This window comes from Oryzias latipes, chromosome 18 (genome assembly GCF_002234675.1).
Source record: "Oryzias latipes chromosome 18, ASM223467v1".
Taxonomy (NCBI): Eukaryota; Metazoa; Chordata; class Actinopteri; order Beloniformes; family Adrianichthyidae; genus Oryzias; species Oryzias latipes.
Genome location: NC_019876.2, coordinates 2842382 through 2858921, shown reverse-complemented (window position 1 = coordinate 2858921; position 16540 = coordinate 2842382). Strand labels below are relative to the sequence as shown.

At 39.1% G+C, this 16540-nt stretch overlaps 1 protein-coding gene across 1 annotated transcript; it reads left to right on the top strand.

Moving 5' to 3' along the window:
• Positions 1–1615: 1615 nt before the first annotated feature.
• LOC101159334 (protein NLRC3-like) lies at positions 1616–16289 on the top strand. Its single transcript, XM_023966080.1, has 12 exons — positions 1616–1755; positions 2897–3024; positions 3250–3363; positions 7196–7309; positions 7545–7658; positions 7884–7997; positions 8151–8197; positions 8299–10090; positions 10285–10326; positions 11337–11510; positions 12181–12354; positions 14366–16289. The coding sequence occupies exons 2-12, from the start codon at positions 2897–2899 to the stop codon at positions 14373–14375; spliced, it is 2823 nt and encodes a 940-aa protein (XP_023821848.1). The 5' UTR covers positions 1616–1755; the 3' UTR covers positions 14376–16289.
• Positions 16290–16540: the final 251 nt, after the last annotated feature.

The window sequence follows — 16540 nt, the reverse complement described above, 5'->3', positions numbered from 1 at the left end:
GAAACAAGCTATGGAGGGAAAATCATTTCTTAATCAACTCATAAAGAGAGAGCAGATTTATTATAATTAAAAAATAAAATCAAAACTCTGGAGACTGCTTATGCTGCTTCTGCACAGGAACACATTCTGGGAGATCTGAAAACATTAAAGCTGCAGTTAAATTACAATGTGTAAATGTTAAAAAAGAAAACACATGAAGAAGAAAAAACTAAAAATATAATTAACATATAAACGCCTTTCCAGTCTCCCAAGGATACTTTAATGATTGAAAAAAAATAAACATAAACACATTAAACTATTTTAGTTCTCAACTTTATATTTGACTTACTCTAAAGTTTGAGACACTAACATTGTTGTTTAGGTTGTTTTAAAGGCAGAATTAAAAAATTCAAACCCATCCCTTCAAGGGAATCCCCCTGATTGTTGTGACACGCTATTAAAACTTTTAAGTGCTCTGTAATAAAATCTATATAGGATTTTTCTGGTTTTATTTAAAGACAAACTGATCTAATGCGCGATAGCTCTGAACTCTTACTGTAAATTGGGTTTTGTTTGTGACGTGTTCTTCTGTGTATAAGAACAGACTTATAAGATCCCAATTGACAGTTTTTGTTGCTTCAGTTATGAAATGTTCAGAATTCCTGAGAGCAGCAGGTCGGACAGGTTCACATGAATGTGATGTATGTAATGCAGAGCAATAACAAGCTGCTGCTGCCTCTTCTAGAAGTTTCTTCAATCCATGAAGCCTAAAAGTGTCTAAAGAGTAATAAGTAAACCACCTTCCATGATCTGTTCCTCTGATGGATTCATTCCCGGTCCTCTCCATCCTCATCACTTTCAGAGAGAATCTCAGCATCTTCATCTCTGCTACTTCCTGTCTCTGCATCAGAGTCTCTAAACAAACAACATGGCTGCTCTCATTCTTTAGACACACATCACACCTGAAACTGTCCTTCACCTGTTCCAAACTACTGCCACACTCTTTTTAAAGTCCCCCTCCAATGGTCCTTTGATCTATTTTCCAAGTGTACCCAGTGGTCTTTTTATTATGATGATGCTGTTTTTGGCCCAAATCCAAAAACCTTTGTCGTTTTCTAGAACATAGTTTCTGCAGAGCAACAGGAGTTCATTAGAAATTCACCTTTGTTTACACACTCTCCCACTGGCCTACAGCCCCTCACAACTCCAACATCCATGGGCCTCATTCTTACAGGATATGATTTGTGCTGCTTGGGCATCCATGTTTAATGTTACAATGTACAGATACGCTCAGAGGTCCTGCTGCACCATTTCAGCATCAGACATGGCTGGATTTGAGCTCTGGGTCCAGCATTGTGTTCTTTGGACAGTGCCTTTTGGGCCAAACGGTGACAATTCTGACGCACTAGTTCAAATATCTGAACTTTGGAGACATGATTACCAATACTTTTGTAAAACTTTTCAAAAAAAATCAACCTTTTTCTCAACGTCATTCAGGTTTTCAATGGATGCTTTGTTAGTTTTGATAAAATCAGTACAACCCAAAGTTACAGTTTAGTCAAACATTGACATTCATAGTTCCTGGAACAGGTTGGACAGGTTCAGACGAGACTCTGATGTATTTTAGTCTCTGAAGGTATGAGGATGCGATCAGACTGACTGAGACTCCAACGACTGCAGAGGAACAACAAGCTGCTGCTGCTTCTTCTTCCAGAAGTTTCTTCAATCCATGAATCCTGAAAGCGTGTGACGGTGGAGCAGCAGTGAGTGGAACAGGTGAGAATCTGCAGATGTCCTCAGCATCTCTGTGTAGTTTGACTGACAGAAATGTTTCTCTGCTGTGTGTAAATGTGTGAGAGCGAGCAGGAAGACTCCAACGTCTTCTCCTCACAGCTGTGACATCAACCTGATTACAAATTAGACCTCATCGCTGATTCATCACACCAAGACGCCAAACAGCAGCTGTGAGGGAGAACTGTCACGGAGGAGGAAGATTTCTGCTCCGTGAGCGTGCACGGCAGTGTAGGTGTGCATGTGAGCGCGCACAGCAGTGTGGGTGTGCATGTGAGCGTGCGTGAGAATGCAGTCTGTGATGCTAACTGTTTCCCTCACTGTGGAGGCGGGGGACCATGGACTGTGTCAGGGTCCGCTCGGCAGAGATTGAGCCACAGGACAAAAATATCTTCAAATCAGGGGTTTTTATTTTACCCAGCACAAAAATGACATGGGCCTAAATTAAAATGGGGTCAACTTAACAAAATGTAACTGAGAGAATCAGTGACAAAAGCACAAACCAACTGAACCAAAACTGACCCCCCCCAACAGGAAACATTAGGGAGATTTTGCACTAGCTGATCAGACTAATGACACAATCAGTAGGGAATCACAAATTCAAAACATTAAAAATATTAACTAAAGTAGTAAATTACTCGTAATTTAATGCTTTTACCAAGAAACTGAACTTATGCTTCAAAACAATTTTAAAATATATACAAAAAATACAAACAATAGTCCAAAGAATAAACTTTGTCTTCCCCCTCCATCTTCTCCGGGTGGAAGTGTTCAGGAAGTTGTCTTTGCTCCCCCCTTTCCACGTCATCAGGAGGTTTCCCAGCTCCAGCCTCTGCCCCAGCATCATGCCTCAGACAGAACTCAAAAGAATAGAATTACTCAAAACAATATAAAATGAACTAAATGTGTGCACAAGTCATTAAGTTACTTTTGTTATGTTTTGTTATGTGTGAAATAAAATGAAATTGTTTATTCAACAACGAAAATTTAACAAATGAACTTAACTTGACTGTGGGGCAATAAGCAGTGAAGGTCGTGTGTGTTTTTGTGTGTGTTAGGATGCTGAAGATCCTGTTCCTCTTGAGAGTCATGAACAAATATGTTTGTCATGGTTCAAATCCAATAGATGAAGATGGCTTCAACTGAGGAGCAGCAGATACCAGTCCAGTCTTCAACGTCCAGCTGTGTGTCCATGAGGAGTGACCAGTCCAGAGAAAACAATCCATTCTTCAGTTCTGAAGAACAACAACAAAAGTGAGACATCTTATTATTTCACTGACCTGAGATGAGACAATTAAAACAACAAACGTGTGACCTATTGGTGAAAATCAATTGTTTGAATCTTGGAAAAGAAATGGATCATTCAAAAGAGTGGTTCAATTTAAGTTTTTTAATGCTGTATTTTTAATAATGTATTATTAATTATTTAAAATCAAATATTTAACCTCCATTCTCTAATTGTTATTTCCTGGTTTGCAGAGGTCAGCAGCTCAACCAGAGAGTCCAGTCTTCAGCTTCCAGCTGTGTGTCCATGAGGAGTGACCAGTCCAGAGAAAACAATCCATTCTTCAGTTCTGAAGATGAACAACAAAAGTGAGACACTTTCTATATAAGCCTGAAACCAAAACAACAGTGGCACCAAAATCTAAATATTAGTTGGTTAGATCTCTGTTTCTCTGAATCACCTCTACAGATCCACCTCTCCCTCCTTTATGTCTAACCTGTCCTTGTGTGACCTTTGTTTGGTTCACTTTCATCTTGTGCTGCATCTCTGTGTTCTTGTGTCCTCTCAGTGTACAGCCTTTTCCTTAGCTAACCTTCTTCATTCCACCAAAAAGTATCCTGATGTTCTTTCCTCATTCCAGGCGACACACCAAGTACCTTCCTCCTGGTCTCCTTGATCACTTGGAAAGCACTAGCTGTCCCTTTATCTAGAAGAACCTTCTGATCTCACAAAGTCTGTTTCTATTCCTCCCTAAAAGCTGTCTAGGACTCTTTTTCTTTCAGCTTCCACTAACTTAGTCCTCTGCTTTGACCATGTCCTCCTCATCTTCCTCACCACCAGAATCATTCTCACACCACCATCCTCTGCTGTCTATCTACACAGTCACTGATCTCTTTCAGATTACAACATCTGCACAAGATGGAGATTTCCAAAGTTTTTCCAAGGATCTGCTGTAGCCACTCCTCCAGTTTAGGGGTTCCTAGCCTCAACTGCTGACCTATTACTCAACTTAATTCTTCGGTTTTTATATTTCATAATCTCCCACCTACTGTCTGGATCTCTCAGAGGAGACTTGACACATCAGCGGGTATGAGGGTGGGGGCACCAGTCATACCCCAAAACTGTTTGAATCAAACAGAACAGAAGTAAAGGAAAAAAATCAGATTATTTATAATCAATATAAATAAGGTTTAGCCTAAATTACAAAAAGGGTTTATACAAATATCCACCTTGTGTGTAAGAAGATAAGCTTCTGTTGGAAAAAAATGTAGAGACGCTTTTTGAACTAACTTTGGTTTTGTAGCTGACCTAAACGTAACTGACTTACATTCAGACAGCGCTATGACATCATAGTTTTGCATTTTGAAAGGCAAGCAGTTGAAATTGTATTTTTAGCTGCAAATCAGAATCATAATCAGAGATACTTTATTGATCCCACACGTGGGAAATTTGTTTGTCACCATAGCAACTGACAGCAGAGGAAAAAAAAAGACTTAGAATTAAGTAAAAAGCAAGAACAAGAAAATGAAGCATAAATACAGACATCAAGGTATTATAATTTAAAAAGATATTTACAGAACAGTGCAGGTAAAAAGATGTGCAAAAGAAATGTGCAAAATAGAAAACAACTAAATAAATAGTTAATAAAAATGTGCAAAGGTTATCTTTTACATAGTGAGTTGTTGTACAGGGTTATTGCATTTGGTATAAATGATTTCTGGTACTGGGCAGTTTTGGAGCGGAGCTGTCTGAGCCTCCAGAGAAGGAGCTCCGCTGTTTGTCCAGAACAGGGTGGAGAGGATGCTCTGGGTTGTCCATGATTGAAAGGAGTCTGTTCAGTGACCTCCTCTCCATCACTGCTTCAAAAGTTTCCTGTTTGCAGCCAATGACAGAACCCGCCTTCCTGATCAGCTTCTTCAGTCTGTTGGTGTCACTGACTGCAATGCTGCTTCCCCAGCAGACCACAGATGAGAACAATGTGCTGGCTACCACAGACTGGTAGAAGATCCCCAGCATCTTGCTGCACACATTGAAAGACCTCAGCTTCTTTAGGAAGTAGAGTCTGCTGCAGGCCTTCTTGTACACAGCAGTGCTGTGGTTCCTCTAGCTCAGTCTGCTGTCGATAGTCACACCCAGATATTTATACTCCTCCACCGCTTCCACATCCTTACCCAGGATGCAGAGGGGTTGTCAGACAGTCCTTTTCTTCCGGTAGTCGATCACCATCTCCCTGGTCTTGTCCACATTGAGCAGCAGGTGATTCTCTCCAGCCCACTCCACAAATCCGTCCACCAGCCTCCTGTACTCCTCCTCCCGTCCACCGCTTATACACCCCACAACCACAGAGTCATCAGAGAATTTCTGTAGGTGACATGACTCTGAGTTGTGCTGGAAATCTGAGGTGTATAAGGTGTATAAATTGGTATATTATCTCATTTGTCAGCATGTATTTTTAATTTGGTCTAAACTTCTTGTGCAAAACTCCAACTATATTCCTGTACTGATATGATGTGTTAATATTTTATTTCAAACACATGCATTATAGAAAATATAGGACAAAATAAAATATTCATAGAACAACAAATGTCTGAAAAGGAGTGAGAAGAAGTAAAGCCTTAGAAAGTTCTCACCTCCATGCACTAAACCTATTGCCATAACCAGTGCACCCACTTCTTATTATAGCCATGTTCCCTCTCTAATAACTTCATGTTCAGACACCGATACATATATAACTATACATCTAGAAACAAACACACATGGAAACATCCGACACTCATTTGTCATGTACAAACACTCGCTTGGTTCTGTTTAAATATTTCCCCCCAACACATACAAGTGCACCACCACAGAATCCCAATTTATCTTCATAAATATTTACAGATGTATCACAGTATATCACCAGCTCAGTGGCCGCTCTGTGACTGGAAGGTTGGGAGCTCAAATCCAGGCTGATGCATGCCAAAGTCTAAAAATGGGACCCAGTGTGTTCCTGCTTGACACTCAGCATTAAGGGCTGTGTCTGCAGCTCACTGCTCCCCCAGGGGATGGGTCAAATGTGAAGAACAAATGGTGCTTTAACTTTTTTTGATTTATGGTCTGTATTGTACACATCTATCGATAATCATAGTTCTATATTTTCTCTTAAACTCATTCATGTTTGGACATATTTTAAACTGGTTTTGTTTGTTCCACATATGTATATTCAAAATCGTTTTTTGTTTGTGCGTGTTTCATGCATAATAAATTTATATTTTTACTTGATATCATATTTGTACTCTTTTAATGAATGTGTTTTGTATATATTTTGGTAAAACATTTGAATATTTTTTGAGCTGTATAGTATTCTACCAAATCATAAAGTTTGAGTTCTCTTGACTGTATAAATAAGTTGTTTACGTGATTAAAGAAGTATATGAAAATTTCATATTTAGGGGTGATTTATAAATCTTCTCCCAAACTTGTACCCAATACAAAAAATATGGTCAAATTAATGCACAATAGAAGGTGTAGTGGTCCAGAACCAGTTTAGCTTTATTTAAAACTGTGATTCTTATGATGCTGATGACAATTTCAGTTTGCAGATCTAACATGTGCTTTCCAGTTTAGGTTGTCATCAGTAAAACAAAACAAAGCATTTATTTTCATGATTTTTTTCAAATTTCCCCACATTTATGTGCATCTCAAATCCTATATATACGAATTTTTTTGCTCTGTCAGGGAATAAAACTTTGTTAATCTTTACTCTTCTGAATCCTGGTCATTTTTCCTCGATGCTTGAACACGTTTAGGAAAACTGCAAGACGAACATATTTTCCTACAATACCTTGAATAAATCATTTACATGAAAATAAAATAACCTTTGTCCCAGTATTGACCCCTGTGGGACACCACAAACAACATCCAAACATTGGGAACAAGCACCACCAATTATCACAAACTGCTTTCTGTTGGTTAAATAGCTTTTAATCCAGTTATATACTATCCCCCTGATGCCATAATGTCAGTGTAGTTAATACTTTACTAAAGTTAATAGTCATAACATTTTTTGGATCAACCTCATGTTAAGTTATCATGATGAAGTCATGATATAAGCAGATTGTATTATTCAGTCTGTTCTATGGGATTTTAAAGTTTAGCTTTAACTTTAATAACCGTTTGAAAGCACTTTTATGTGTTTTATTTAATATTCTGTGTTTGCAGAGGTCAACAGCTCAAACAGAGAGTCCAGTCTTCAACGTCCAGCTGTGTGTCCATGAGGAGTGACCAGTCCAGAGAAAACAATCCATTCTTCAGTTCTGAAGATGAACAACAAAAGTGAGACATTTTTTATTTCACTGACCTGAGATGACACAATTAAAGCAACAAACAGATTCCCAGATGTGAACTATTAGTGAAAATCAATTGTTTGAATCTTAGAAAAATATTGGATCATTCAAAAATGTTCAAATTTAAGTTTTTTAATGCTGTATTTTGAATAATGTATTCTTTTTAATTTAATATCAAACATTTAACCTCCACTTTTCTCTAATTGTTATTTCCTGGTTTGCAGAGATCAGCAGCTCAACCAGAGAGTCCAGTCTTCAACATCCAGCTGTGTGTCCATGAGGAGTGACCAGTCCAGAGAAAACAATCCATTCTTCAGTTCTGAAGATAAACGGCAAAAGTGAGACATCTTATTATTTCACTGACCTGAGATGAGACAATTAAAACAACAAACGTGTGACCTATTGGTGAAAATCAATTGTTTGAATCTTGGAAAAGAAATGGATCATTCAAAAGAGTGGTTCAATTTAAGTTTTTTAATGCTGTATTTTTAATAATGTATTATTAATTATTTAAAATCAAATATTTAACCTCCATTCTCTAATTGTTATTTCCTGGTTTGCAGAGGTCAACAGCTCAACCAGAGAGTACAGTCTTCAGCTTCCAGCTGTGTGTCCATGAGGAGTGACCAGTCCAGAGAGAACAATCCATTCTTCAGTTCTGAAGATGAACAGCAAAAGTGAGACACTTTCTATTACAACTGAGATAACAGTTTAAATTTTCCTAACCTAAAATGAGACAACATTTGAAATAACAATGGCATGAAATTCTAAATTAAAAGTGAATTATTTAAATAAAATTAATTGAAATCGCTCTTCATCAAACACTCCAGAAGTAGAGCTGGACTCCAGACCATCAGCCAAAGCAGAACTCTTCAAGGTAAAACTGAATATCTGTCTCATGATAGATTCTTTTCAGTGAACTGGATTTCTGCTGGTGTTGATTTGAAGACCTGATAATGACTTTCTTTGTGCTTTCAGGAGATGTTGAACTGCAGGAGAATTTAGATGAACATCAGGTTAGTGTGAGAAGAAGATGTGAACATGTGACTGAAGGAACCAATGACACGGGAAGAGGAACTTCCCTCAACAGAATCTACATTGAACTCTACATCACAGAGGGACTGAGAGAAGAAGTTCATATCCACCATGAAGTGAAGCAGCTGGAGACAACCTCCAAGATCAATTCCATTCCTGATTTTCCAATCAGGTGCCAGGACATCTTCAAAGTACTAACCTACCAACATGGATCCATCAAATTGGTTCTGACCATTGGCGTCGCAGGAATTGGAAAAACCTTCTCAGTGCAAAAGTTCATTCTGGACTGGGCCGAGGGCTTGGAGAACCAAGACATCAGTGCAGTGGTTCCTCTGTCATTCAGGGAGATGAACTTGATCAGAGATGAGCAGCACAGTCTTCTCACTCTCATCCAACGTTTCCATCCAACCTTCCAGAAGATCCCAGCAGAGCAGCTGTCTGTCTGTAAACTTCTCTTCATCTTTGATGGTCTGGATGAAAGCAGACTTTCTCTGGACTTCAACAACAGTCAGGTGGTGTCTGATGTCACTCAGAAGTCATCAATCAATGTTCTTCTGACAAACCTCATCCAGGGACGTCTGCTTCCCTCAGCTCTGGTCTGGATCACTTCCAGACCTGCAGCAGCCAATCAGATCCCTCCTTCATGTGTCTCCAGGGTAACAGAAGTACGAGGCTTCACTGACTCTCAGAAGGAGGAGTACTTCAGGAGGAGATTCAGTGATGAAGATCTGTCCAGCAGAATCATCTCCCACATCAAGGCCTCCAAGAGTCTCTTCATCATGTGTGGAGTTCCAGTTTTCTGCTGGATCACTGCTGTGGTTCTAGAGAACATGCTGACCACAGAGAAAAGAAAAGAGCTTCCCACCACCATGACTGACATGTACTCTCACTTCCTGATGGTCCAGACAAAGAGGAAGAAGAACAAATACCAGCAGGAACATGAGGAGAATCCACAGGAACTGACAGAGGTTGACATGGAAGTTCTTCTGAAGCTGGGGAGGCTGGCATTTGAACATCTGGAGAAAGGAAACATCATGTTCTACCAAGAAGACCTGGAGCAGTGTGGTCTGGATGTCACAGAGGCTTCTTTGTACTCAGGAGTTTGTACTGAGATCTTCAGAAGAGATTGTGAGATCTTCCAGAAACCAGTCTACAGCTTTGTCCATCTGAGTGTTCAGGAGTTTCTGGCTGCAGTTTACATGATCCACTGTTACAACAACAAGAAGACAGAGGTGGTGGAGAACTTCTTGTTGGATAAATCAGAAAACTCATCTTTAAAAGATTTTCTGAGCAAAATCATGAGGAAATCACTGCAGAGTCAAACTGGTCACCTAGATCTGTTTGTTCGTTTCATTCATGGACTCACAGTGAAGTCCAACCAGAAAGTCTTGGGAAGCCTTTTGAGTCAGACAGAGATGAATCCAGAAGCTACGCAGACAGTCATTGACTACCTCAAAGGAATGGTAACATGCAGATATTCTCCTGACAGAAGCATCAACATCTTCCACTGTCTGTTGGAGATGAAGGATATCTCAGTTTATCAGGAGACCCAAGAGTTCCTGAAGTCAGAAACCAAATCAGTCAAGAACCTCTCAGACATTACTTGCTCTGCTCTGGCCTACATGCTGCAAATGTCAGAGGAGGTGCTGGATCAGTTGGACCTGAACAAGTTGACCACAAATCCTTCAGGTTGTTTGAGACTATTGCCAGCAGTGAGGAACTGCAGAAAGTTTCGGTGAGACTTGATTCTTTCTAAAATCATAAAATATTCATCTTAAATTCTTACATTCTTACATCTTACACTCTCCAATTAAGTTAAAGTTGTTTATTCAAGTACAAGGAAGTGCAGTCACAGTTTTTCAGTTCGAAATTATTTATTTCCTTCATTGACATGCTACCAATAGTTAATTTTTTTCTTTTCTTTTCCAGGTTTAACGAGAGAGCAGTTATACAAAATTCTCACAAATGTTGGTAAGAGACATATTCACTCACAGTGGTTAAATTTGGACCAGTGGATTTACTCTGTCAATGTATCCATCAAAGCTCTGAGTGAATGCAAGACAACTATCCGTGTCTAAACAGGAACAAGACTAACATACCGTGATCATCTTTGGCCCGGAGTAAAGTTGTTAACAGCTAATTTTAGTCTGTCTATGAAAGATAGTTAGTTTACTTAGAAGTAGTTTTGGACATAAATTCTATCAGTCATTAAATCTACAACATTAGCATATTACGATTAAAACACTGGCAAAACTAAAAATATGTATAAACCTGAACTTAAAAAACCTTTCCATACATTTGAAATACTGTAACGCTCTGCTCATTGTAAAGGACTAATCAGTTAAACATAATGAACAGTAAATACTGTTGGCTGCTATAATGGACTGGCCAAAATGGACCAGGGGTAGAAAGTCCAGCTCAGTTGTCTAGTGTCTGCCCTGAAATTGGGAGGCTTCAAATCCATTGTCAGGTCATACAGAAGATTGTAAAAATAAAATCCAGTACCTTCCTGAAACCATTACTGACCCACAACCAAACAGGTGATGTTGGATGTTGTTGCAGGGAGCAAAACAAGTCTCCAGACTCTGTCACATCTGTCACATGTGCACAGTGTGAATCTGCTTTCATCTGTGAAGAGCACAAGACGCCAGTGACAAATTTGCCAATTTTGGTGTTCTCCAGCAAATGTCTTGGTCACCACTTGCAGAGCGACTCCTTTACTGGAAGTGTCTTTCTGATCGCCTATTATTTCCTCATGTTCTGTATTCCACTTTCTCAAAAACATGTAAAATTCATACTCACTGTTGCTTCCTTATTGGACAGTTTGATTACACAGAAGTGTGATTGACTTTGAGGAACAGTGACTTGTTTAGGTGTTCTATTTATTTTTTTGAGCATTGTACATCATATGTCTGATCATTTTTTATTTACCAGAAATCAGCAAAAGCTAACCAGTTTGTTCTTATGTTTGTTCATCAAAGCCCATATTATCCTGGATCTCCTGAGCTTTATTGGAATGTTGTGGCCTCGGCTCTGAAGTCCAACCCGTCCCACCTGACAGAACTGGATCTGAGTGGGAGCGATCTGCCTGATATAGCTGTGACGTTACTGTGTGAAGGAATAAAGAGTCCAAACTGCCAACTGGAAATACTGAGGTCAGAGCTATGGATTATGTTGTTAGAGAAATTTGTTTGTTTTTAAATAACCTAAAGGTTTTTTTTTTATCATTGACGTTTGATAAACATGGATTCAGAGTTTACAGTCCAATATTTGTGAAAGTAAGTGTTTATGGAGCCTTAGACTTAAACACCCTGGAAAAATTTATGTTTTTTTAGGGTATTTTTTTATAGTTGTCCTAAGCAAACCTTAACTAGAGAGTTTAGAAGCCAATGTTTTCATTTTTGATATTTCTCAGTTTCTTAAAATGTATAGAAACTGTCCCACTGGACTGGTGGTGTAGGACCCAAAAATGCAGAAGACCAGGCTTGGTGAGGGAAACTTAGACATCTAATAAAAAAAATGAAAAAGACAAAACTCATGGAGCAACAAAAAGAGAAAAGGACAGAGGAGATCATCTGACAAGGAAGACCTGAAAATCCAGACACTTAAATAGAATCAGGCTAATTAACTGAAATGAAGACAGCTGTGAATCATGACAAACCTGAAACTGGTTTGACTGGGAGACAATTCAAAACAGAACATGACAAAAATCATAACATAACCCACAAAAACCAAACCAAAGTTCAGAATCCTCACAGAAACATGTTGCACTTGAAAGTAAAAACATTTATTGTTACCCATTAAATTGTTTTCTTTATTACTCAGGTTGAAGGACTGTGGTTTGTCAAAGATCAGCTGTGAGGTTCTGACCTCTGCCCTGAAATCCAACCCATCCCATCTGACAGAACTGGACCTGAGGGAAAATAATCTGCAGCAATCAGATGTTCAGCAGCTCCTGGATCTGGTACATAATCCAGACAGCAAACTGCTTACTTTCAGGTCAGTAGATGGCAAGCCAAGGCAAGGCAAGGCAAGGCAAGTTTATTTGTATAGCACAATTCGTACACAAAGTAATTCAAGGTGCTTCACAAAACCGAAAATTGCATCAAAATCACAATACATCATAAAAATAATCAACGTAAAATTTACTTTAAAAGAGAAAAAAAAAAAATTGAAAATTGATTTAAAAATAAAGAAAGGAAAGAAAAGTGCAGATAGGACCTTTCAGTCATATACACGGCTAAACAGAAATGTTTTAAGTCTAGATTTGAACATGAACACAGAAGACGCCTGTCTTACGACTTCAGGGAGGCTGTTCCAGATTTTAGCTGCAGAATATTGAAACGCTGATTCCCCTTGTTTAGTTCTGACTCTGGGAATCAACAGGAAGCCGGCCCCTGAGGTCCTCAGAGTACGAGATGGTTCATATGGCACTAACATGTCAGAGATGTACTTTGGTGCTCGGCCATGGAGAGACTTGTACACAAGCAGAGCTGCTTTGAAGTCTATTCTTTCAGGTACAGGGAGCCAGTGCAAAGACCTGAGCACAGGACTAATGTGATCATACTTCCTGGTTCTGGTCAGGACTCGAGCAGCAGCATTCTGGATGTACTGAAGCTGTTTTACAGCTCGTTAGGAGAGGCCGGTGAGCAGGCCGTTACAGTAGTCTAACCTACTGGAGACAAATGCATGAATAAGTATCTCCAGGTCTGGCTTTGACACTATGTTTTTGATTTTGGCAATGTTTTTCAGGTGGTAAAATGCCGCTGATGTTACTGACTTGATATGGCTGTTAAAGTTCAGGTCAGAGTCCATGATTACCCCTAGATTTCTGACTTGATTTGAGGGTTTAAGAGAAAGAGAATGAAGGTAGCTGCTGAGACTTTCTCTTTGTTTCTGTGGGCCAAAAATAATAACTTCGGTCTTGTTTGAGTTTAGCTGGGGAAAGTTGTTCTGCATCCACGCACTGATCTGTTGGAGGCAGTGGCTGAGTGAATCCACCGGCCCATATTCACCTGTTGTCAGTGACACATAGATCTGAGTATCATCTGCATAGTTGTGATAAGATATGTTATTACTGCGTATTAACTGCCCTAGTGGCAGCATGTAGAGGTTGAACAGAAGGGGTCCCAGGATCGATCCCTGGGGCACACCACAAGTCAAGGCCATGTAGTCTGAGACACAACTCCCAATTTCAACAAAATATTTCCTGTCTTCTAGATAAGACTTGAGCCAACTTAGGGCAGATCCAGAGATGCCAACCCAGTCTTGGAGTCTGTGCAAAAGGATCCCATGATCAACAGTATCAAAGGCAGCACTCAGGTCTAGCAGGATTAAGACAGTGACTTTGCCATCATCCGTGTTCAGGCGGATGTCGTTGGTTACCTTGATAAGAGCAGTTTCTGTGCTATGATGGGATCTAAAACCTGACTGGAAAACATCAAATGAATTGTTTAATGAGAGAAAATCAGTGAGCTGTTGGTAAACAACCTTTTCAAGGACTTTTCCTAAAAATGGCAGATTAGAGATAGGTCTGTAATTATTCAGTACAGTGGGATCAAGACCGCTTTTCTTCAGGAGAGGTTTAATGACTGCAGTTTTTAAGGCCTCTGGGAATATTCCAGATTGAAGAGAATATTCCCAGAGGAATATGGTTGGACTTAGTCCAGATGGGGTGGCTGTGGTGCAGTGGTAGAGGGGTCGACCTTGGATCGGATGATTGCAGGTTCGATTCTAGCCTTGCCCGCCCAAGTTTTGTAGTGTTCTTGTGCTAGACACTGAATCCCACCTTGCCCCTGGTAAAAGGCTGGTGCCAGGATTCAGCTGCCACCAGTGTGTGAATGTGTTTGTGACTGATCAGTGCTTTGGGCTTTCGAAGAAGGAAAAAAAGCACTTTCTAAGTATACGCCACTTACCAGATGGTTTCACCAAAATTGTTGCTCTTTTTTTGTTGGTTCACTGATGAAGATGAGGAAACTTTCTTTCATGTTCTATCTTCTTTTACGTACAGTTGCCTCTGATGGCCCATCAGGTGATGAAGCAGCACTTTGTCTCCAGATGTTCTGGATTTTGCTGCTAAAGGAGGAGAGGAGAGTGATGGAGTGAGAGGAGGAGGAGATGACTTTCAGAGCTTCAGTGTGAACTCTGACATCAGCTCCATTCTTTTAAATGTAATCGTTTTGATTCAGTTTCACGCTGTGGAAAGATGCTTTTGTGAACCTTCAAACCTGAAGTTTGTAGGTTTAACCAAAATATTTTAGTGATGAAAATGAAAGACAACAAGTCATCCACAAAGACGCACATATTTGTACACATATTTATCAAACTCATTACAGAAATGATGAAATGCATAGATCAACAAGACAGAAAATAAGACAAAACAAAAAAGTCACTTAAATCACATTTGCTCAATTAAATACAGTGATCATTAACAAAAGTTAAGTAGAGCTTGATTTATTGCTTGAAAAGGAGTGGGAACAAGTAAATTTATATAATCCTATCCATAAAAATCATACAAATTATAAACTGAACCGGAAAACTGAATAAAATTTCTACAACTGTTAAAATCTGGTAAACTTCTGAATTTGCTGTCAATAGAAATGAAGAGAAATACCCTGGCGATGTTTCTCTAAATATATGCATAGAAGGCATGATGGTTGCAGTGGAATGGCCCCTGGACATAGAAGAATTGGTTTTCATTTAAGAAATCAATAATAACCTATAACCACCAATAATCCTCAACTGGAACCAGAAGTCCCCTCATTTTGCTAGAAAAAAAACTCTATGTTAACTGGTGACCCTAACAGTTAATTTTTGTCCGTTTTAAGATTTGATAAGAGTTTTCTTTTTCAACAATTGTGGTTAGGGTGGGGCTGATTGGCATAATTTCTGCTTCCAGGTGATGATGTCAGGTATCATCTTGTCTACAGACAAGTCCCTCTCCAATTCACATTGAAAACACTAGAATAAATTACATTAAGATTTAATTGGCAAAATTGACATCCAAGGGTGAGTTTTGAATTACGGAAGTCTAACAAAAAAGAGGGAGAACGTTGACTATCTGATTTAAAACTTTACTACCTGTGGACATCCCAGAGATTTCTGCTTTTTTTGGTATCCGTATCTTTTTTAGGAGTTTTTCCTTACTGAGAAGGAGGGTCTAAGGGCAGGGATTCCCTGTTTAGCTTAGTCTGTTTAGTGTAATTACCTATTTATTCCTATTACTTCATGTTGTTTATGATTTCATGTTCTTAAATGTTTCTCAGAACTGCAAAAACAGTTCTCTGTGCCCCCAAATGACATGTTTAGATGCCCACGGGTTATAAATGATGTAACAAAACATCCAAAATAGAATATGGTTTGAAGGGATCCTACCAACAATGAAACTTATTTGTTTTTACTTGTCTAAAAATCCAGCTCCAGTAAAGAAATTAATAGCTGAAATGTACTGAAAATTTATAAAACACATAATGGAAGCTTAAGATGAATGTACTTTTAGCAGATGAGACGTGGGAAAAGAAATCTACTGTTGTAAAAGAATTGGAAGTCAACCCTAGAGGGAGTTTGTTTGCAAGAAAAGCCATCAGTCTAAACTGGTTTACCCCCCCCCCCCCCCTCACCACCACCACCACCAACTGAAGCTCAGTGAACACAAAAGCTAAGGCAGGTCTGTTTGACGGTATTTGTCAGCCCAACTTCAGCTACAAATGTACTGTTTTTCAAAAAAGATGGTGAAGAGTGTCCGCTCTTAGGGACAGATTTTTATTTGGTACCTAAATGTATACTGTGATACTGTCCCCATTCTACATCTGTATCCAGTGTTTTTTCTATATTTGTTAGGTAAGCCTAATCTCAACTTGTGTTAATGTTCGTTATTGTTATGATTGCCTGTAATTTTGTATCTTATTGCAATAAATAAAAAAAGGAGATCTTGCTTTTTTATTAGGATTTTTCTCCATAAAATGTTGTTTTAACCCTTGTGCTCTCCTAGGCATTTTAACATTGGGAAATGGGTCATCAAGACCCACTAGACAGTGCGCTGAACCTTTTTCTTCTATGATTTGTGAACCTCACTGGTGTCCATGGATTACATGAAATCTTTCCACCTTTATCCACCTTTGTCATGATAGGGAGAATACGTCAATGTAAGGGTGGGGTCATCTAAGATAGCACAAGGGTTAAAATA

Excerpts from the sequence above, each read along its gene's own strand:
- LOC101159334 (XM_023966080.1), top strand. The coding sequence starts at position 2,897 with ATGAAGATGGCTTCAACTGAGGAGCAGCAGATACCAGTCCAGTCTTCA. Across the intron at positions 3,364-7,195 it reads TCTGAAGATGAACAACAAAA|AGGTCAACAGCTCAAACAGA; the intron begins GTGAGACACTTT and ends CTGTGTTTGCAG. Across the intron at positions 7,310-7,544 it reads TCTGAAGATGAACAACAAAA|AGATCAGCAGCTCAACCAGA; the intron begins GTGAGACATTTT and ends CCTGGTTTGCAG.